The 23,979-nt window shown below is 45.2% G+C and overlaps 2 protein-coding genes across 7 annotated transcripts in view; one reads left to right on the top strand and one right to left on the bottom strand.

The window, feature by feature from the left end:
* LOC147010516 (toll-like receptor 2 type-1) overlaps nucleotides 1-13,999 on the top strand; it is a 112,442-nt gene extending 98,443 nt beyond the window's left edge. Inside the window, exons 3-4 of one of the 2 annotated variants that reach the window (XR_015052346.1) lie at nucleotides 12,835-13,033; nucleotides 13,123-13,998. The gene's annotated coding sequence lies outside the window, so the exon portion shown is untranslated. Of the gene's footprint in view, nucleotides 1-12,834 lie in introns of both variants that reach the window. The other variant, XR_015052344.1, reaches the window with a different exon arrangement.
* LOC147010515 (uncharacterized) overlaps nucleotides 1-23,979 on the bottom strand; it is a 77,110-nt gene that overhangs the window by 27,889 nt on the left and 25,242 nt on the right. For all 5 annotated transcript variants that reach the window (XM_085859431.1, XM_085859427.1, XM_085859430.1 and 2 more), the window contains exons 8-15: nucleotides 19,702-19,865; nucleotides 17,710-17,795; nucleotides 14,025-14,108; nucleotides 11,784-11,846; nucleotides 11,554-11,631; nucleotides 10,892-10,980; nucleotides 9,926-9,962; nucleotides 1,252-1,400 (exon numbers count right to left, since the gene is read on the bottom strand). In XM_085859431.1, the coding sequence (XP_085715557.1) occupies nucleotides 1,252-1,400; nucleotides 9,926-9,962; nucleotides 10,892-10,980; nucleotides 11,554-11,631; nucleotides 11,784-11,846; nucleotides 14,025-14,108; nucleotides 17,710-17,795; nucleotides 19,702-19,865 (750 nt within the window). The remainder of the gene's footprint in view (nucleotides 1-1,251; nucleotides 1,401-9,925; nucleotides 9,963-10,891; nucleotides 10,981-11,553; nucleotides 11,632-11,783; nucleotides 11,847-14,024; nucleotides 14,109-17,709; nucleotides 17,796-19,701; nucleotides 19,866-23,979) is intronic.

Here is a 23,979-nt window from a genome sequence, read left to right as displayed (position 1 = left end):
TTTTTCTTATTGCGTATTTTGCCAACTGGCACTCCTCATAAAAAATGACGGTAAATAGACACCCTATTTTTGAAGGACTACCAATTGAAAAATAATCGGTTTGCTGGTTTGTGCTGTGGAGCCTCGCGTTGCGCACGCGCGCACACACACACACACACACACACACACACACACACACACACACACACACACACACACACACACACACACACACACACACACACACACACACACACACACACACACGGAAAACCCGATAAACTTCTCTCAATGCTCTTGTTTGACCACACCTCCTGAGCCACACAATATTTTTCATAAGCCAAACCCACTTTAAATAATAAATAATTAGAGGTGGTGTGTGGGTCTTGATAGTTTTCGATAAATAAATAAATAATTGAAGGTGGTGTGGGTGGAGAATCGTTTTCGGTAAATAAATAAATAATTGGAGGTGGTGTTTGGGTGGAGAATCGTTTACGGGAAATGAATAAATAATTGGAGGCGGAGTGTGGGTCGTGGAATCGTTTTCGGTAAATAAATAATTGGAGGTGGTGTGTGGGTAGGGAATCGTTTTCGGTAAATAAATAAACATATTATTAAAAATCCACAAAGACAGAAATGCCGGTGATTCCATTTATTTTGGATCTTTTTCACTTTGGTCAATAACGTTTGGATAGAGGAGAGATCGAAGGTGGAATGACGGTGTAGTTCCTTACAAACACTGTATACACACCTTAAATGATGGTAAATAGACACCCGATTTTTGAAGGACTACCATTTGAAAAATAAAACCTCAATCAAAAATCGGCTCGAGTAAAATTTCCTAAATACCTCGAAGTGTTTAATTCCGAAGTCTCGTTTCTCTACATTCAAAACTGAAGGACAAGTATTGAAAATACTGTACGAGGTTTTTCGGCCGCTGTACAGCAACGGGTGGTTGCTAGGCAACGAAATTCAAACGCGCACATTCCCAGTATATATTCCACCTTTTGGCAAAGTTTCATCGAAATTAGTTTGCTGGTTCGTGCTGTGGAGCCTCGCGTTGCAGACACACATATACACACACACACACACACACAGACAGACAGCCAGAAAAACTGACAATAAGGGATATCTCATATATATATATATATATATATATATATATATATATATATATATATATATATATATATATATATATATATATATATATATATATATATATATATATATATATGGAATCCAAAAAAGCAAATAAGAGAGACAACGCACCATGAGTGTGCCATGGGAAGCCAAAAACGGTTCAACGAAGTTCCTCATCTCTGAAATGATGCATAAGGTGTGAGCAACCATTGCCTCTTCCAACTCTGGCAGCTCCATCGAGACCACTTCGACGCCACTATTCTCCAATGCTCTCACAACTGGAACACAAGAAGTCAACTTGAAAAGAACATAATGAAAGATGAAACGCAACATGTGGATAAACTCACAACTCGAGTTATATTTTCAGTCGTAGTCACAAAGAAACAATATTTAGCTCTTGCACACTCACCCTGCTGTACGAGTCTGAGCCCTTCCAACCTTACATGTGAGAACATTTCCTCTAAATTATAATACTACACAGCCAGAAGAAGAAGAGCCTGTTCTGCAATTAATTATTATTAAAGCCAAGAACAACAACAGTTCTCTTGCAATGAACTTCAATGCAGGAAGAGACCATTAGGTGCATTAAGCTTACACAATGGTTGTTTGTCCGTGCTCTATCCTTTATAAATAATGAGCATCAAGCAAGAAAACAGTATGTACCATTTTTGAAGTGTGTGGTACGATTTGACCATGGTCTGGTTTCAACTATCGACATCCCAGACTCAGAGTGAATATGCTCGAACCATCATGTCATGCCACTGAGTTTGGTGTAATATATTGTTGCGGTATTCGCGCCCGCCGGCGTGCTGACGGCCACGTAACTCGAATCGCGGCACGTCGCCCACCGGACGGACAATCCAGTCGTGACCCTCTCGGACTAACGCCGGGAACCAGTCACGGGTGGACCTTTCGGTCTCACCGCGATCGAGCCAATCAGCCCCCGCGTGGGATAGGGTTGCTCGCCAAATTCGACCTACCTAAGTACCCACGCGGAGGGTAGACCGGGCGATCGCACCTCGCCGCAGGTCGACTTCGGACACGGGCCACTTAAGCGACCCGTTCCGTACTATCAGAATAACCGAGCGGTGTTATCGTCGACCTCGACGGTTCGATTAATTATCGGGCGTATTCAGCCCACTACCAACCCTTTACGTGAAGCAAGATGAGGATTCAATGGGAGAAATGACGAAGCGAAGCGGGAAACAGTTCAACACAAAAGCACATTTATTCGCGGCACACGGGAAGCACACATATACAATTCCACCAAATGCACACAGAAAAGACACAATGCAATTTACACAACAAGCAAATGTAAAAGTGAAAACACAATGCAGAGCTAATACCGACTACCGAGCACACGGCAACACTTATACAATTCTACCTCACAGACGGCGCCGACAACACATACCCAAAACCAAGGAAAAGAATACCCCCAAGAATGAGGCGGGCCTGAGGCCGAGACCGGGTCGCGCCTACCCGTCTGGTGATGACACGCGGAGCGGCGATGGCGCCCCAACCCCGCGAGCCTCGCAGGCAGTGTCTGGTAGGGGGTGGGAAAGGGGCCCCCTTGGTCGCACTATCTCAGCGCGGGGGGAAACAGGAGGGGGTTGCTGATGCTCGGGGTATAGAGGATCTTTATTATCCCTGGTGTGCGTCTCCACCTCGGCCAGGTCGCGCTGTCGGCCTCCCTCGGGTGCAGCTCCCTGCACGACGCGAGCACCCCCTCGTCTGGTGTCGCCGCCTTTCCACAGCTCGTCCCCTCCGTTCCGACTCCAACGCACACGACGAGCAGCTCCACCGCCCGCGAAGTCTTGACCCTCTGCTTCCGACTCTCCTACTCTCCGCCTCTGGACTCTCCGACTCTCCACTCTCGACTCTCCGGACTCTCCACTCTCGACTCTCGACTCTCTTCTACTGACGAACACGGTCCTTTTATCCCCCCGTAGCTTCGCCTTTGACCCCCTCCCTTTGACCTTTCACCTCGCTCCCCATTGGCCCGAGAAAAAGTGGGCGTGAAGGCTTTTTGATCCACAAATTTGCATATATCGATCGTCCTGGAGGCGGGGCCAAATCGCCCCTCGCTCACCGATTGGACGGCAAAAAGTGGGCGTGTGTCGTTTTTGATCCGTTTTTGAAGCACAAAATCCGTGATTTTGTACACGCTGTTCGACGCGCGCCCTGCACGAGTCCAACACCGGTACCCACAGCGGGGCAAGAACGGTGGCGATGCTACGGTTGCGAGGTGTGACGGGAAGGTCGTGGCGGTTGTGGTGAAGCGGCGTTGTGGTTGGTGGTTTGATGTTGTGGTTGTGGTGGTAATCATGGCGGTTGGTCCAAAATAAAGATAGCAAAAGAAAAACGGCTATCCTGAAGAGTCGCAGCTCGCATAAATGACATGTATTCCCACTAGACAACGGGTTTGGGCCTAACTACACATGCACTTACCGAGATACCTCACCTAAGGGACCTGAATGGTGGTTTGCGAATTTGGTAACCACAACAATATGTATGTATACATTAAAAAAGTAAATATATATATATATACATATATATATATATATATATATATATATATATATATATATACATATAAACATGTGGAGTGTGACGAGCACTCCCCCGATCCAATCCATCCATTGGGACCATACTCTGTGTAGAGCGTTGGTGTTGCCTGAGCAGTCTCCTTGGCTATTGGGCACAATCTTGGACGGGACGCCACTCCGACACAGGATACCAGCAAGCTGGCACTCATTTTGCCGACCTCGGAAGGATGACAGGCAGAGTCAACCCCACCTGGAATTAATTCAACAGGTGAGTGGGATTTGAACTCAGAATCCTCGGATCCCAAGCCCACCACCCTCACAATTAAGCCAACATCAGGCTTGTGTGTGTGATGTGTATATATATATATATATATATATATATATATATATATATATATATATATATATATATATATATATATATATATATATATATATATATATATATATATATATATATATACAGTGGAAAATCGATATAACGCTCACTGGAGGGGTCCAAAGCGACTAGGGTGTTATAAATGATATAGCGCTATACTGATGCAATGAAAAATATTTTATATTACATACAAACCAGAGCCAAAACACGTGGACATGTACTTCCGCCATCTTGGATTGTTGGGGTTGATGACGAAGTGGTCAAGTGAGTTACAGAAGATACGCATGCTATGATGATTTGATTTGAATTGATTTTGTTCATCTCAGCTTCGCCATTTATACGGGAAAGGTGCGAGAAGATAAGAGCTCCTGAGTATTTTCACACCACATGTCAACTCAACACAGGGCGATGACAGTTTGAATTTTTTGCCACTTAGCGCTATTTTGGACTAACTTTGTCTCTATTTTCTCAGTTTTTTGCCTTTAAACATGAAATAGTAGTATTTTTTGGGGTCCAAGGTCTATGAGCGTTATATCAGTACAAGCGCGATAACGCTTAGTGTTATATCGATTTTCCACTGTGTGTGTGTGTGTGTGTGTGTGTGTGTGTGTGTGTGTGTGTGTGTGTGTGTGTGTGTGTGTGTGTGTGTGTGTGTGTGTATATATATATATATATATATATATATATATATACACACACACACACACACACACACACACACACACACACACACACACACACACACTACGTACATACGTATGTACACACACACACAAAAAAAGTTTGTGAACCCTTTAGAATTTTCTATATTTTTGCATAAATGTGACCTAAAATGTGATTAAATCATCTCAGCCCTGTGAGATATCTCTTGCGGGTGCCGCAGACAGTATGTGCGTTGTGGTGGTGATGTCATGACATTAGTCTCAGGTCAGAGAACAACATTAATTATAATCTTTGTGCCCAACCACAAACAATTAATGACTAGATTGTGCTTGGTAAAGTGGGAGATAATGTTCCACATGGCAAGCGGCACTTATTGCTACCGGTATCGCACAAAGGGCTGTATGGGACTTGGTGCCGGTGCTTTCACCACTCAACAGTTTGGAGTTGTACATTATCTGATGTAGATATAAATAAATATATATATTTAATACAACAAAAGAAAAATAACATATTTGGCATGATAAAAACACGGAAAGAGTCCAAAGTCAATAAATCCAGGCTCCGTTGGGTGCATATTCATAAATGGCAGTGCATGCAAAACAGTCAACCACCAAATATCAATAAATCATTCACAAGTTAGGTTAGTATGGACAAAATGAACAGAACTTCATGCTGCTAAATGTTTGCCTCAAATGTGCACATTATTGTGTTCATTCATCCGTCATGAAAAATACAGAACGAGGCCAGTTTGAAGCAAACACCAGATTGTTCAGAATTGTCTCATGTTAAAAATAAATAAGTCAAATTATCCCCATGTCCACCCCTCCCCATGTATACAGTCAACAATGCGTACGTCTTTAGTATGTTTACATACTGTAGTATGTCTACATACAGTACATACTTTGTGGATATTCACAAATGGTCAGACATTATTCCGGTATAACTACCTCGGCCACCGAAGGTGGATGGAGATTACGTTTTCAACCGTCTGTCTATATGTCTGTGAGCAGGATATCTCAAAAATACACTAGAATTTTTAAAGTGATTAATCACCATTGAGAGATAGGGCCAAAAATGATATCTCAAGAAATTATGGAATAGTTATTACAAAATTTGGTGGATGAGTCGAGTCGGTGACAAGAACAAGCCGATTAGATTTTCGTTCAGGTCTGGATGCAGATCCAGCCCATCAGTTGGATGCAAAATGTAAAATGTTCAACCTGGCGAAGGTATGCGTTCTGCATGCCGTTCTTGTTACTTCTGTTATTGGAAGTGGCCATGGAGAAACATCACGATAAGCTTATCTATACACTCTTCATACAGTGTTTGTTAAAAGTGGGAAAAACTCCTGGTATGGGAGAGAGCGGAAAATTAGAGTCACTACAATCTTCGTCGTAGGACCTTTAGTCCCCCTGGCAAGTTTGATTGAGAATGGATAAATAACGACCGAATGCACCAAGGTCAGACAGACCGACCACATTGCGTTATTTTAGTATGATAAATGAAAATAACACACAAAAAAAAACATTCCCTCAATCGAGGTCAGGTCAGGTCAGGTATGGGAGCATGTGCCAGAACAGCGCGTCGCTGCGTCCACTTTCCGCCGGTACTCCAGGGGCCTCCGTCTGGCCATCCCCCAGGCAGATGCCAGGCCCATCCCCATCTCCTTGAGATGATGGTCAACCTGCTGCAACCATGAGGCACGTGGTCGGCCCACTGGCCTCCTCCACTCATGAGACTCCCTCGCTGAGAGAATCTGGTGAGCAGGATCAGCGTCAGGAAAACGAGCCACATGTCCATACAGCCGCAGCTGACGCTCACGGACTATGCAGGTAACAAATCTCATCCGAGTCTCTCTCAGCAACCGCTCGTTGGACACAAAATCCGACCAGCGATAGCCAAGGATTCTCCGAAGAGACCTGGTACCAAAGGAATTAAGTGTCCGTCTCAGATCCTTGGTCAAAGTCCAAGTCTCGCACCCATAGAGCAAGACTGGAAGTACCAAGGACCTGAAGACTCGGACTTTCGTCCTCCCGCACAGGTACCGGCAGCGCCACACCCCATGATCCAGTGAATCCATGACTCCCCAGGCCCGACCCAGACGTCTATTGACCTCCGGCTCACAACCTGCGGAGACATGAATATCACTGCCAAGGTAAGTGAATCTATCCACGACCTCAACATCCTCACCACAAACAGACACAGACAGGACAGCAGCATCCAAGATGTCACCGAAAGCCTGGATCTTTGTTTTGACCCAAGAAATCCGTAATCCCAACGGCTCCGACTCCTCATTCAGCACCTCGAGGGCCCCCAAGAGGATGTCTAAAGTCTCCGCAAAGATGACTGCATCATCTGCAAAATCAAGGTCCGAGATCTTGACATTGCCAAACGATGCACCGCAACTTGATCTCTCCGACATCCTCCCAAAAATCCAGTCCATACAAGTGCTGAAAAGTGTGGGGGCAAGTACACATCCCTGACGAACTCCAGTAACAACTGGAAATAAGTCAGAGGCGGTACCACCACACTTCACAGCACTCTCAGTACCAGAGTAGAGTTCAGACATCAGATCGATCAGTTTCGGTGGCACCCCACGAAGACCAAGAATCCTCCAGAGGACATCCCGATTCACTGAATCGAACGCTTTACAGAGATCAACATAGGCTGCAAGCAGCCCCTGCCGAAACTCTCGTCTGCGTTCGGTGAGGACACGAAGTGCAAGGATACGGTCAATCGTTGACCTCTTTGGTGTAAAGCCTGACTGCTCTGGACGCTGGTGCTCAAGCAGATGGTGGCGAACCCTATCAAGAATTATCCGAGCAAAGACCTTGCCCGGCACTGAGAGCAGCGTCACCCCTCGGTAGTTGTTGCAGTCTTGGCGATCACCCTTCCCTTTCCAGAGAGGGACAACAAGGCCCCTCTTCCAGTCAGTTGGGATGATGCCTGTGTTCCAGGCAGAGCACAAAACTGCATACAACGACATGAGTGCAGCATTTCCACCAGCCTTGAGAAGTTCGGCATGGATGCCACAGATCCCTGGAGCTTTGCCCCGTTTCAACTGGTTCACCGCAGCCCGTGTTTCCACAAGCGATGGTGGACCACAGTTGATTCGAGGGTCAGCAACAGGGATTGTAACACCCTTGACGTCCAACTCGACAGCTGGGGGATCAGCCTGGTACAACCGCTCGAAGTAACCGGCCCAGCGGGCCTTCACTTCAGACTCCTCTGTCAAGAGCCTACCACTCTCTGCTCGAACTGCAGTGCTGCGAGGGATGGGCTTGGATGAACGTAATGCGCGAATTCCCCTGTAAGCGGGACGAGAATCACCTGTCCACAGGTGATGCTCTACCCCTCACAGATTCCTCGCACATAGGCCTCCTTGTCCACCCTCAGTGCACGTACAGTTTTACGCCTCAGCTCCCTGAACAGCTCAGCTCTGCCATTCAGCCTGGCCCTGCGACTCTGGTCAATGGTATCCAGTGTCCCTTGAGAGACAAAATTCTTCTTTGCCCTGCGGTGAACTCCAAGGCATCCACCGGCAACATCAAGGACGGTGGTCTTGAAGGTGTTCCACAACTCTTCAGGACCCCCAAAGCACCCAGACCCCCAAGTGTCCACTCAGCCTGTTCGCAAACTCCTCAGCTACTCTCTCATCCCTGAGCTTGGCAACATCCAGCCTAGGCTGGGATGGTACCATTCTCCAGGATTTAAGGTGCAGCTTTAGAGTTGCTACAACAAGCCTGTGGTCAGTATTGAGGAACTGAGCACTCCGGTAGACCCTGCAGTTCTGGATCATCCTCCAACGACCGTCAATGAGGACATGGTCAATCTCCTTTGCCACACCGCCAGCGTTGGAATACCAAGTCCAGCGATGAGCTTGCGGGCGCTGAAACCATGAACCAGCCACCCTAAGTCCATGACTTCTTGCAAAGTCAAGGAACTTAGTGCTATTCTGGTTCATAGTTCCTGACCCATGGGGACCAACACACACCTCATAACCATCCCTATCAGTTCCAGTCGATGCATTGAAATCCCCCAAGACTAGAAGTGTATCTCGTCTGGGGCACTGATCAACCACAGACTCGAGTGTGGCGTAGAATGTGTCCTTCACGGTAAGATCACTCGCCTCAGTCGGAGCATAAATAGAGACCAGGGAAATGACACCTAAGGAGTGACGAATCCTTAATCTCATAATACGCTCGTTGACCGGTGTTACCTCAATTATCATTGGGGTCAGCTTATTGGACACAGCTACAGCAACTCCTTGGGTATGGTAACCATCAGAGCGACCAGACCAATAGTAGGTGTAACCACCCACCATTATCTCGCCGCAATCCGGTCTCCGAACCTCAGAGAGAGCTGCAATCCCGATGTCCAAACGCTTGAGCTCAGATGATAACAGAGACAGGTGATCATCCTCTCTTAGGGATAGGACATTCCAGGCACCCACCCGAAGGGACCGCCTCAGGTTAACCCAAGGAGACCGCCGTCTGGTGGACGACACCTCAGCACCACTCCGACACACTCTCCCGCAATCTGACCCAGGGATGTTACCCCGTGGTTTCCCTCCTATCAAAGATTGGGGGTCCCGAAGGCTTTGCCCCAATCCCATCATCCGGTGAGCTGCCCTGCGAAGGGAAGCTGCACAGGAGGTACTCCCACGGAGTGGGTTTTCAGATTTTTTTGCGTTTTTGCGTTTTGCGGAATGAAGCGTTTTACGGTGGCTGGAGTGCAAATCCTGCCACCAACCTCCCAATAAGAAGTAACCCAACTGCAGGAGGACGTCCGCAGACACAGTTGGGCACTAGATATGGATGGCCGTTGGCTCACAAGGAGCTCCTCCGCCCTTTGACAGGTTTTGTTTTTAATCCTGCTGGGTGTCCATATCCAAACACCCTCCTCACCAGAAAACCTGGTGGGGGAGACGGTTTAGTCGCCGACAACCCGACCATGGAACAGGTTAGTACAGGTTTACATGGTACCTGTAGCAGGTCACAGATCGAACCTGACCTGACATTCAATCGAGGTCTATTTCCCCAAAGGTAAAATCAAATTAACAATGTTAATCAACAATTGTTTAAAACTTTCAACAATTGCCATTCTTGTCTTCTATTCGCAGCATATGCCGCTTCCCTCACCTTACACCTATGTATTTCCAATAAACACTCTTTCCCACCAATCCCATGCACCCACATCCCCACTCCCAACTCACCTTCTTCACATTTTTCAAAAACCTCTTGATCACAATGCTTGATGAAAAGAGAAAATGCAAAATAAATGTCAAGCAATTTTTACATAAACGTTACTGGAATCACATTTGGTTCCATGAAAGAGAAGGGTGTGTGTGTGTGTGTGTGTGTGTGTGTGTGTGTGTGTGTGTGTGTGTGTGTGTGTGTGTGTGTGTGTGTGTGTGTGTGTGTGTGTGTGTGTGTGTGTGTGTGTGTGTGTGTGTCTTTTTAAAATAAGCTTTTATTCTTGAGATACAAAACTCTACTAAAACTATGACGTCATTATTACCTCCACCACCAAAGGCGGGTGGAGGTTAAGTTTTCACCCATGTGTCTGTGAACAGGATATCTCAAAAAGTTGTGGACGGATTCGGACAAATTTGGTCGACAGGTTGGGTGTGTGATAAGGAAGGGTTGATTCGATTTTGGTGAAGATCCGAATCAGGATCCGGATGCGAGAATTTTTTTAACTTTTCAAGTGATTCTTCGCCATTGAGAGATGGGGCCAAAAACAACATATAGCACGATATTTCAAAAAGTTATGTTCTGATTATGATGCAACTGGATGCATCGGTGCTGTTCCATGCCGACAACAGCAGTGCGGTAATCTTCATTCTGAAGAAGCAGCACTCATTTGGAAGGAAGGAAGGAAGGAAGGAAGGAAGGAAGATGGACGAGTTAGTTAAGTGACAAGAACGCGCCGATTAGATTTTGGTTGAGGTTCGGAGTAAGATCCAGCTCATCAGAGGGGGACAAAACATAAACTGTTCAGCCTGGCGGAGGTGTGCGCTCTACCGAGTGCCGTTCTAGTTGGTATTTAAATCATGCACACAGCCAGATGTACGCAGGAAAGACTAATGTTTTATTCCATTAAACACAAGCTCTGGAAAAGCACAAATTGAAAAAAATGCATGAAACTATGACGTCATCGTCCTTTGCATCCACCTCACCTTGAAAAAGTCCCAGAAGACACCGAGTTTCAGTTGCTTTATGTCCGGAGAAAACATTCCAGTGAGCGAGATCTTTGGCTGGTCCAGGCCTTTGCACAGGATCATCGGTTGAGAGAGAGAGAGAGAGAGAGAGAGAGAGAGAGAGAGAGAGAGAGAGAGAGAGAGAGAGAGAGAGAGAGAGAGAGAGAGAGAGAGAGAGAGAGAGAGAGAGAGAGAGAGAGAGAGAGAGAGAGAGAGAGAGAGAGAGAGAGAGAGAGAGAGAGAGAGAGAGAGAGAGAGAGAGAGAGAGAGAGAGAGAGAGAGAGAGAGAGAGAGAGAGAGAGAGAGAGAGAGAGAGAGAGAGAGAGAGAGAGAGAGAGAGAGAGAGAGAGAGAGAGAGAGAGAGAGAGAGAGAGAGAGAGAGAGAGAGAGAGAGAGAGAGAGAGAGAGAGAGAGAGAGAGAGAGAGAGAGAGAGAGAGAGAGAGAGAGAGAGAGAGAGAGAGAGAGAGAGAGAGAGAGAGAGAGAGAGAGAGAGAGAGAGAGAGAGAGAGAGAGAGAGAGAGAGAGAGAGAGAGAGAGAGAGAGAGAGAGAGAGAGAGATAGATGATGATGTAATGAAATAATTCATTCAGGTACAGGTTTCACTCTTGGCGAGATGCGTCGTCCCAAAACAACAACATACCAATGGGATACGCAGGATCTGGACCGGCGATCAAAGCGTACGACAGAGCTGCATCCTTAACAGATGTGCAAATTGGACCTGGAAAAACAAAATAAAAAAAATTAGTCATCAATAAAATCACAACGATCCTACAAGAGAAATGTTAACTCCCATTGCTGTGTCAACCTATAGGTTTCAGTTCCCCCATTCTACTAGCTTCTCATCTGTTTCTCTGCAGTGGGTTGTCTCACCAAGTGCGCCAAGTGAGTATGTAACAGGAAGTACTCCATGGCAGCTGAAACGGCCGAAAGTTGCTGGAAGATGTGGCGGAGAAGCAAAAAAAGAAAAGAAAATCAGCACGTCAAACAAAAATCACACTCGCTATTGTCTTAATATTTTGAAGACATTCCACATTCCGTTAAGGGCAGCAAAAGATCGACGTGGACTTTGTCTTGATTGTAGAACATGTTTAAAAAGAAAATTAAAACCTATTATACACAACTCTTCAGCAGCTCCCATAAATACCTTTCTGTACGTCTTCCACTCCAAACGTCTGACTTCCTCGCAAAGACCCTCATACGTTGCCTTCACCTTCTCCTTGTGCTACACAAAATGTCAGTTTTACATTTTCACCACTTGATCGTCTTTTGGCCCACGAGCTGAGCTTCCCTGCTCTTCCGCAAATACACAACAAACACCGCAGGCTTGTTCTGTATTGTGATGTGCTATCTTGCAAGGCCTTTGCAGTCCTTAATCCTCCACAACACTGCTGCTTCCTAACAATCAACAGGTTCAATTCCACCTTGTCGTGTCCACTCCTGATGTAATCTGATGACTCTCCCACTTCTGAAAGAATTCACCAGCCACGGCTAAACTGTTTCTCACGACTTACTCCAACAGATCTCAACCATGTCTATGCCTCATGCCCCATCTATAATTAATCTACCACCAATCTCTTCTTCACCCAACTCCGCTACTCCCACGACACACAGCATTACGTCCAGTTCAACAACCATCATCATCATCATCATCATCATCATCATCCTCTTCAATAAGTCCCTGAACTCCTGCTTCTCTACCTCCATCAGTGGCCCATATACCAACAAGACACACACCAGTTGTTTCTATATCATCAACCATGCCACCACTCCCTGTTCCTTCCAGCTCTCCTCTGACCGCTTCCGATATGATAATCACAACTCCATAAATTCTTACTTCTTCCTTCTCCTCCTGCGAGTAACACCTTGTACCTTCCTGCTAACCTCTTTGCTTTGTCTCTTTTATACTTGGTCTCCCTAACAGACCTCACCTCTAGCCCTCTTCTCTGCATCATCTGAAACCAACTCAACAACTCTCCCTCCATCATTTCCACATCCTGACTACTTCACATCTGGATCTCTTCCGGACTGCCAAACCCTCTGGACTTTGATGTCTTTCCACGGCCGAGGAAAGTGGTACTGTGGCTGCCCCAGACACGGCAACATCGACTCGGCCTCGCAGAGTGCATACCATCATGGAGTTTGGGACATTTCATTTATAGCCACACAGCAGCACTGCCCAGGCTGACCTGCCAGTGTGTTTGTCTTCCAGGTTACTTTCTCCTCACCTTCTTCCCAAGAGACCTCCTCACAAGGCAGTGGGTGTTTTTAATTCGGGAATACTCGCCAAAATTACCGTGGAAACCTCTTGCTCTCATCTGCCTTCCCCGCCACTTCCCTTCTTCCGTCAGTAACACTGCACATGGGCCTATACTGGCGGCGGTCAGTCTGAGCCAGGTGAGCCTGGAACTCACATTAGGCAGGGTGTTACTACTGACTAGAAGGAAGTCTCCTCTCGACTTTCTACATGCAAGTATAAACAAATCTTGCGTCATGTAAAAAAATAAAATACTGTACAACATATGCAATCAATTTTTTTTTTAAATAATCCATTTTCATTTTTCACTGTCTTTGCAATTTTTTTGGAAATCCTCCTACCCATGCCATTATGCTTTCTCCATGATCAGCCTCAGTGACATAATGGCTAGAGTGTTCACTTTGAGTCTTGGAGGTCGGTGGTTTGATTCTGACCCTGACCAAGTCACACAAAACACATTTTAAAATGCTATGTATTGCTTCATTGCTTGACGCTCAGCATTGAAAGGATAGAGCGCAGAGAAATCCCACAGGTTGACCGACATCCATGAGGGGGTTACGGTGGGGAGGAAATTTCCTTTTAATTGCCCCGCTGAGTGGAGAGAGAAAAGTTACGTCGTAAAGATAGCGTCAAGGTATCCATAATGCCCTGCAAACTTGGGTCCCTTCCCCCAAGCTCAGCAGTCGTTTTTCTGAAGTCAAATCTCATCTTGTTTCATGCATTTGCTGATATGTATGCACGTAATTTGTGTTGCAGCCTGTTGCCATGTTAAAAATAAAAAAATTAAAAAAAACTGAGAATCTCTCATTCCACTTGTGTCTTGATCAAACATCTTCTACTGTGTCAACCACTCTCACCCTTTAAGCCAACGATGCCACAGAAACTGCTTGGGATGCGAATAGAGCCACCTCCATCAGTTCCAAAGCTGAGAGGACAGAGACCTGGCCAGAAAGACAAAAAAAAATTTTTTTTTTTTTTAAACATGGTTCATTCATCCAGTCGATGGATTTCTGCGAAAATAAATTATTGAAAATCCTCATAACATCATGCCATAACTTAACCAGAGAGTTGGTGTCAAAGCCACCCAATGCTCACCTGTTTATACATTTATCGTTTTTAAAAAACTAGTTTAATAATATTTTTGATAAAGCATTGCAGAGAAGTCTGATCCAAATAATTTTAAAGCAATATATGTATTTGTATATTGTAATCAGTAAAAAATAGTGTGGTAGATAAAAACATTAGAAAGGAAATAACTTGCACCAAAAACTTTAACATTTTCACGCTCACGCCGGGGGTATCGCTATAGCTCTCTGTTCTTCGAACAGGTGAGCTCAAAACGACAATTTTAATCAAATCAAACTGAAGACCAAGAAGGAACCCGAAGACTTAAAGAGTAAAGATCGAGTCATCAGGAGGAGCCTGGATAGGATTAGGGTTTCAGCAGCTACTCCACAACCCTCAAACCCATCCAGGCGCAGCCAACTGAACACATACAAGGAGCCTTTATTTATTTATTTTATAAAAAGGTTATTTGGCCCATCATGCCTGCCCTCCAGCAGCAACAAATTAATTCAATCTACCACTTCACGACGTCTTTTAAATTGGGATGGAAGTGGGGAGGTGTGGGGGGGGGAGTGAGGGGGGAAAGGAGGAGTACAGTGTGGCTAGCACAGGGACATCACCCTTGTGTAGTTAAAAAAAAAAAAAATTTTAAACAAATATACTGGAGTGATACCTTGCATATCGGCGACTGGTCTATCAGTCTGTCGTCGATCCTTGCGGGTGGAATGGAAGTGAAACATTGCGTTTTAAAAATCGTACTTTCCATCCAATATGGGTTGACCACACATGAACGGGTTTGTGGATTTTCAGAAGCAAAACGAGCCAAACCCGTGAAATGCAGATCTCTTGCCATCTATGAGGTCACACATTTTACCTCAACATACGCGATCTTCATTAAAATAACGACATTTGCAATAAATAAATAAAAACATCAATTTTTTCATCCCTTTATTTGAATTACATACATGAAGGAAAACCCTTCTGTATTTCCACACTACTTAGCCTTGAGAAGTCCAGCTAAAAACAAAATTCCGTTCACAAACGGTCATTTATTATACAACTAGCAAAGGTACCCGGCGTTGCCCGACTCCCATCACACTCGTTCCCCTCCCAACTCCACCCTTTCCCTCCCTTCCTCAAAGGAATTTGGAGAAGTTAGCTAAGGTGATGAGCTTTTTTTTTTAATACAAACTCTTCTTACACCCTTGAGAGTTATGTTGTAACATGTGCAGTAAAATTACCTTTAAATCGATGAATAGGTTGGTTTAGCTTGATTAGGCTGTTTTAGAATAAGCGATTAGCGCATTTGAGAGGTCACGTGACTCCTTCGCCGAACGTACCAATTGTTTTAACGTCTTAATCAAGTTATTTTTCACATCTGATATGATATTTGACAATCGGAGTTCACCATCTCACCAATTATATTGGTATCCTGGTTGAAATCTGAAAATATTTGGGCTTTTTATAAAGCAATGTGTATATGGGATCTACCCTTGGAGATGGTGACAAGTGGTGGCTCGTGTTTTTACGAGTTATGATTTGTAAGAAAATGACCGTTTAATACTACTAGTAAAGGTGGATTGTGGTTAAAATAAAAATCTGATCCCATAAAGTTTTGGCGTGATTACGAACAAACAAACATCTCATTCACCTTGATATAGAAGATAACATCACTCCAAGCTCCTAATTTGAAAAATGACAACACTTACAAAAGCAATGTACGCAGCGATTTGTAGGTATGAAGATCAGGTATTTAACATGAGCAAGGAAAGTGGGGGGGGGGGGGTTCTGAGCGCTTTATTGTACAGAAACTGTTGTGGCCTGTTCCCAGTCGAGGCATATTTGGCAGGCCGAAAGAAAATGGCAACATAAGACCCTGCGAGGTGAAAGCGGCTGATCAAGATGGTGCACCACCATCTTGGTCAGGCTTTTTTTTTTTAGGTTTTTCATGATGAGCAGCCCGATAATCATCTTCAAAAGGGGCGTTTAAATTTACCCAAATATTGTACCCAGTTTTCATTCATGCACTCCCTTGGAGTTCCCTTCATTCCCACCCCACCCCGGTTACTCATTTCCCCTCCCCTTTCTCATTAATAAATTTAAGTGGTGTTTTTCTCCAGTTTACAAAAAGAATAAACAGTTTTCAAAATGAACTATCGCCACTCACTTCGACCCTCAGCATACTCGCACTTACATAAACACACTCCTCGGCTCCCTCTTTCTGTGCCTAGACCCCCGCAAGCTCTTTCACCATGCCCTGAGGATATTCCTCACCCCGCAAGACACGGGCATCTCGACGCAACGACAATGTCAACCATTTCCACGCCAAACCGACTGAATTACGGATGAGGAACACAACACACCAAGCCCGTACAAGACGGAAATCCCTCGATGGTGCAGCCTGGATTAAAATAAAGAAATAAAACGTTTAGGTTTGTCTTATGCCAGAGGCTGAAAATAGCACGTGGCAATCGCACCAGCAAAATCACGAGCTTTAAAAGCCCTGGGGAGTGAAAAATTTGAGCAGTCCTCAGGCTACGGGAAATAAACCGCACGCAAGGCCGACTGACGAAGACGGCCAAGCGCCGAGCAGGAAGTGTCGATTCTGATGAACGTAGACATGACGACACCTCAGGGATGCCTCAACGATCGTCGTAGTACCGTCGCAACAATCGGATTTCTCACCAGAGGCGTGAGATGACGGTCAACGATGGGCGAGGCAGCACATCTTGCACTCAGTGCTCAAATTGCCGTTCATACTCGCACTCTCCGCCATCTTGTAGCGAACTTCACATTTAAATGCTCTGCCACCTCCCACAACAGTCTCAGATGCATATTATTTGACCCTGAAGCTTCACCTTCTCTTTTCTTTCTTAAATGTTTCAATATTCCTGGACTCGTCTGGAATTTTTCTCAAAGCCCTTCCTCACCCCCACGGATAGATTTTATCAGCAACTGGTAATCCTGCCATCTTCGTGGAAGGCCAACTATATGTTCATGGAATGGAAATCAGACTGAAGGCCACGTCAGGTTGATTCCACAAAGTTCGCAGTTTCATGAGAGCCAGCCAACATCCGTCAAATCTCAAGGCTAAACTCTTGAACCTTCATCCTTCCTCAAAGACCTGGTTGCACCTTGTCTCTCGTGTATGCTGTCCCTCCACCCCATCTCACACTTCAAATAGCATCACAGCTCATGACAAGGCTGAGTTTCTCGATTCTGTGTTTACTTCAAGATCTCTCTCACAAACCTCTCGCTCCTTTGTACCTACCCTGCCGACTCATTTTTCTTCGAAAACGTTTTCTGGTTGAACTTCATTTTAATACGCCATATTGTAGAGTTGCTCAACAACAACAAAGAGGGCTGCAATGCAACATCACGAGTTAAAGGGTCGAAGCCGAATGAGGTTTGGGAAATATGTAGGGAAGATCAGCAATAGCTTAAGATTACGAAGCAGCAATGTGCGTTTCCAGATACCTGAAGCCACAGCTGCAGCACATCCACTAGAACTCCCACCGGTGCAATGTCCAGGCTGGTATGGGTTACAAGGGGTGCCATGGTGCCTGGAAAATGCAGAGGTAACATCACTTTCACTACACTCTTGTTGAAAATAAAAATGTGAATAACACAAACGTCTTTGTGACTGTAGCAAACAATTTGCATACCCTGAAAAATTAATGAATGATAGGTTAAAAGAGTAAAAAAAAAACAATTAGATGGATGCCTTAATGAACAAAAGATTCAGTTAAGCACCCCAGTCACTTCAGCCTCATCAGTTTGGATTCCATCCTGGCCACAAAACTGGATGAGCTACTGCTTCTCTCAGCAATGGTAGAAGGCCCAAAATCCGAAACAAGATGTCAGGACCGACTGCATGGACATTTCACAGGCACTCAACGATCTAGCATCCTGCTCTGCTTGCCAAGCTGTCTGCAAAATACAAGGCCAGCCTCATACCTAGCTTTCTGACCAGTCAAAACAAGTCAGAAAGAATTGCCATCAGTGAAATGCTCTGCTTTCCTTTTGCAGTGGATGCTCGAGTGGCAAGAAGGACAGTCTTGTTCCACAGACAAACAATCTCTGATGCTCTGGTAACCTGCTCTTCCTTTTTGCAGATGACTCTACGTGATGCAAAATGACCAAAAAAAAAAAAAGTAATAATAATAATAATAATAATAATCAAACGATGCTTCTATCCATTTCATTACTCATCAACCACTGGAGGTTCGGTCTCTCGAACTTGTAGTCTTCACCATCTGTCAGAACTCTCCTGGGCTGGTCATTGAACAAAATTGGTCTTCAAAACCATCCCAGACATAGATTTGGCATCCCATGTTGTCATAATTACTTAGGGGGGAAAAAAAAAAAATCACTACTTTCAGCATACATGGCCTTGGTCCATAGCTCAATGGAGAACTACTCTCCACCAATGGACTAGCAGCACCCCCACTTCACACATCTCCTGCATTCTGTATCATCTAAAGCTCTCAACATTTTGAGCATCTTCTTTGTTTTGGCTAAAGCACAAGGTGTTTCTGTCAGTGCAGACAGGTTGGTGATCCCTGGTTATTTCATTTTGTCCGGTCTTGCTCTCATCTCTTCGGAGAATCCTTAGCTATCGCTGGTCGGACTTTGTGTCCAACGAGCGGTTGCTTTGAGAGACTCAAATGAGATTTGTTTCCTGCATAGTCGGTGAGCATCAGCTATGGCTGTATGGACATGTGGCTCGTTTTCCTGACGCTGATCCTGCTCACCAGATTCTCTCAGCGAGGGAACCTTGTCAGTGGAGGAGGCCAATGGGCTGACCACGTTCATTGTGGTTGCAGCAGGTTGATCAGCATCTCAAGGAGATGGGGATGGGCCAGACATCTGCCTGGGGGATGGCCAGACGGAGGCCCCTGGAGTACCGGCGGAAAGTGGACGCAGCGACGCGTTGCTTTGGCGCATGCTCCCATACCTGACCTTGCTCTCAGCCCTTCATCCCCTTCCCGGTTAAACTCCTTAGATCTAGATCTCGACTTACTTTCACCTCTCTTTTCCTCTCCCCATTTGTGGAACTACCTTCAGGAGGTGGTTCTCTTCTCACCAGAATTAAGCCTGGGGTACAACACAATCTCATGTCATTCCCTATCCTGACTTGGAATTTTTTATAAGCACTCATTAACTTTACTGAACTCACCCTCTTACATGCACATTTATGCATTTTCTCCTCTCTTCTTGCTTGTTCACTCCCTCACTCGTTTTGTCTACCTGTGGCCACCACTGTCAGTATGATGCCAATTTGCCCTCTGTCAGCCACATCCTGTCGCTCCACAAAGATCTGAAACAATCCTTCTATCAGTTTTATTCCGAGTCAACCACTGGAAGAGCTTTAGTCTCTTGAACTTGTACAAGCCGTTTTATTTTCTATTTTTTTATTTAAAAAGTATTTTCAAAGTGAAACATCCAATGCACCACAGGAAAAACTACCTGTTTGGATTGCAGCCGGTGATACCAATTCCCAGCTCATGCATATTCGACACTCCAATGATTACTGCTCCAGTCGCACGCAGCCGAACCACCAATGTTGCCTCGCTCTCTTTGTCCTCTTCATCACCCAAGAACACAGTTCCCGCACGACAAAGGTATGGCTTCTGCCGAACCAAATAGTTGTAGTATCTTTTATTTTGACTCTTTGTTCTTGAGTTGTTAAAATAATCTCACTGGGAGATTTGAGAGTTTTGTGAGGGAATTGATCAACTTTTGTGAAAAGCATTTATATGGTGGAAGCAGAATAATCACAAATTTTATGTATTAAGGAGAGTAGGGAGAGCGGGACATAAAGAAGGGAAGGGGTGGCAGGAGGAAGAGAAGAGGGAGTGAGTGGGGTTGGGGGGGGGGCGGAAGGATGAGGAGTCAAATGTGGAGGTGGGGAGTGAGTGGAGAAAGAGTGGTGTGTGTGCATACACAAGATTATGATAACAGGTTAAGGTAGTGGGTCCACAGCCAGCAATACTGATCGATGACCAAAGCCTCCCAAACAGATCAAGATGGTACTAGCTCTGGCAGGTGGGCAGCGGTTCAGAAGAGAGGTTGTTTGAATGTGGTATCAATAGGGGAGAGAGGGGTTGAAGTGGTGGAGATGATGCAGAGGAGGTTGGAAGTTTTGTTCGTGCAGGACACCAGATGGAAAGGAGATGGGGCGAGGAAGTTGGTAGGAGGATACAAATTGCTGCACACGGGTGGGGATGGAAGGAGTAATGGCATGGGAATAATAGTATCAGAAGAGATCAGTAAGCAGGTGGTCAGAGTGGAAAGATGGGGACGGACAGATAGTAATGGCATGCGTGGTGATTGAGGCAAATGATTGTGTTATGTCGGTATATGGGCCACAAACTGGAAGGACTGGGGTGGAGAAGCAGGAATTCAGGAACGCACTGGAGAGGATGATGTGAATGGTTTAGCTGGACATGATGCTGTGCATTGCCGGGGTGGGGGGGGGAGGCTATAACGCGCATGTGGGAGTCGTGAAGCCGGGGGGGACGAGGAATAGAGAGGGTCCAGAGCTGGTGGAGCTGGTGGTGGGGAATGGGATGGCCATAGCTGGTTCATTCTTTCAAAAGTGGGAAAGCCAAAAGATTACCGAAAGAAGTGGACATCAAAGAACAGAACTAGATTTGGTGGTGGTAAGGAAGCGACAGTTGTGGAGGGTTAAGGATTATAAGGCAGTGGCGGGAGAGCATGTTACCAACCAGCACAAGCCCATGATGTTTGTGGTATGGATGAAGCAAAGGAAGGAGGTTATGAGCAGGGGTCGGAAGATTCTTAGGTGGGGGAAGTGGAGGGGAAATCATGGTGATGGTGATGGTGATGAATCATGGTGATGGAATCATGCTCCATCATGGTGATGGAGCTGGTGAGCAGGAAGCTGAGCTTGAGGGGTGGTATGAGGGGGATGCTGTATGCATACAATCTGGTTGTTGTGGTGGAGTGTTGGCGGGAGATGCAGGAATTAATGGGGGAGTGGAAGGAGGCATTTTGGAAGCATGGGCTGAAGATGAGTATGGAGAAAATTGAGGTGATGTGGGTCAGGTAGCAGAAAAAAGAAATGAATATCAGGTGAGAAGGGAAGGAGATCAGACAGGGAAATAGGTTTGAGTATGTGGGAGGAACAGTAACCAGGGATGGTAACTCTGAGGCAGAGATGCGGAGGAGGATTCAGGTGGGTGTGAATGTGTGGAGGAGAATGGAGGGAGGAATGGCAGACAGAAAGATATGAGGAATATTGAAAGAGAAGGTTATGATGTCATGTGTAACGCCAGCCGACATTTACGGTCTGGAGACGGTGGCACTGACAGAAACAACAACAGAGGCTGCAGGTTTGTGAGAACAACTAGATCAGGAGGATTGCAGGAGTGAAGAGGGTGGATAGGAAGATGATGGATGAACTGAGAGAGGAGATTGGTGTATGCCTGGTGTTGGCTTAATGGTTAGGGTGGTGGGTTTGGGATCCTAGGTTCAAAATCCCCCTCGGCTGTTGAATTAATACCAGGTGGAGTTCACTCTGCCTGTCATCCTTCCGAGGTCGGCAAAATGAATGCCAGCTTGTTGGTATCCTGTGTCGGAATGGTGACCCGTCCAGGATTGTGTCCAATTGCCAAGGAGACTGCTTAGGCAGTACCAACGCTCTGCACAGACTATGGTCCCGATGGATGGATGGATTAGTGTGTCGATGAGTTTGACAGGGAGATTGGTGAAATTCTGGCTGAGATGGGCTGGTCACTTGGTACGGATGGAGGGAGAGAGAATGGCAAAGAGAGCAGATAAGTTGAGGGAGCATGGAAGGAGGAAAAGAGGTAAACTGAGGTTGAGATGCGAGGATTGTGAGAGTAGTGATATCTGGAAGGTAGGAATGGTTGGAGAGTGGAGAGAGTTGGCCGAGGATAGAAGGGGTTGGAGGAGTATCGTGGTCAAGGCAGGGCAGAAGTATGGTGCCATCGGACCTCACCCTTTATAAAGGGAAGAGGAGGAGTAGTAGAAATTGTTATTTTAAAAGATAAATAACAATAAATAACCACTTCGATCGAGCAAAAAGTACAAATTGCTGGAAGACAACAATATTTACAACAGACAATAAATACAGGCAGGAATAACAGATATAATCATCATGGACAAATAAGAGAGGTGCAACACAATAAATGACATTTCATGTGCCAAAGAATGAATTTGAAAGAAAAAAAAATTCAAAAGACAAAAAAAAATAAAATAAAGGAACCAGGAATTTGAGTTAGAACTGTAGAGATTATTGTAAAACAACAGAAGTGATTACACCGATAGTCAGCACTTTTGAAACACAGGAGGAACTACAACAGCAATCAGTAGAACACATACCTCTGCCAGGCTGAACAGTTCAAGTTTTGTATCCCACCGATATGCCGGATCTGTATCCGGACCTGAACCAAAATCTCATCGGCTTGTTCGAGTCACCTACCCAACTCATCCACCGAGTTTTGTCATAATTCGTCTACAACTGCACTGTATATATCGTTTTTGGCTTGATCTCTCAATGGTAAAGAATAACATAAAAAATTATCATATCCGGATCCAGATCTTCAGCAAAATCAAATTAATTGGTCCTTGTCACACACCGGACCTGTCCACCGAGTTTCATCTGAATCAGTTCATAACTTTTTTGAGTTATCCTACTCACAGCCAGACAAACAGACAGACAGACAGACAGGGGTGAAAACAGGTGGAGGTAATAATGAGAACTCCCTCTTGAAACTCATGACAGATCTTCATGGAGTAGGTGGTTTGCTTACAATTTAGAATCCAATATCAAGTTTAGATAACCATGCAACGGTTTGAGTAATAGCTTCGTGAATGCTCTTACAAATCACTTTTAAATGATCCTGTTGGGCATTGTACATGGTGTGCCAAAAAATTACTAAAACCATGAAAAAAAAAATCCAGAATACATTAATTCCTGAAGTTTTATGCGATTGAGAATAAAAATTAATTACATTAAAGAAAAAAAATAAAGCAGAACAAGGGAGCAGTCAAAGCTTCCCCCTCATCCCCCCCCCCACTGTCATAGCATCCCTCTCCATTCAAAGATCCCTCCTTATCTCAATTTCTCACCATACTTAAGGCCCTGTCACACCTTAACGTTTTAGCCAGCGTATGCCGACATATAAAAAATTTGGCGAATACGCTGGCACACGTCGAATATGTTATGGGTAAGTTTTGTATACGTTAAGAGCACGCTGAAGCACGCTGGCATACGGCGTAGTACGCCGAGCTCGTCGACAAATTTTAACATGCTCAAAATTTTTCGACGTATGCCAGCGTATGACTCACACGTTCCGCATACGCTGGCCATAAGTTGTAGGCATGTTATGCGATTGTTGACACACGTTACTTGTAAGTTACTCACAAGTCGAGGTAATGTTTAGCATACCCAAAACTTATTTCGAACCTATGAGTAACGTGCTTTGAACCGATGTGTGACGTATCCCCAACGCATATTGACGTATGTAGATGTATTTGACGTCTTCCGGACGACCACAGAACTTACTGAAGGTGTTTCTAACTTACAGCTACTGTATAATGGCGTATTGGCAGCGTTTAGGGGAATTGGTATATAAAAATGGGGTTCACAGGAGGAACCAGTCAGTGTTCCAGACTCCATGGTTTTTTTTTTGGTTTTTTTTTTCGGCATGACGGCGATGTTGACACTTCGATGTCTAGTGCGGTTATGATTTGAAT

Source organism: Eptatretus burgeri, chromosome 16 (genome assembly GCF_056783735.1).
Source record: "Eptatretus burgeri isolate ZD-2024b chromosome 16, Ebu_testis_v1, whole genome shotgun sequence".
In the NCBI taxonomy this organism is placed as follows: domain Eukaryota; kingdom Metazoa; phylum Chordata; class Myxini; order Myxiniformes; family Myxinidae; genus Eptatretus; species Eptatretus burgeri.
This window is presented reverse-complemented; position numbering and strand designations above follow the sequence as displayed.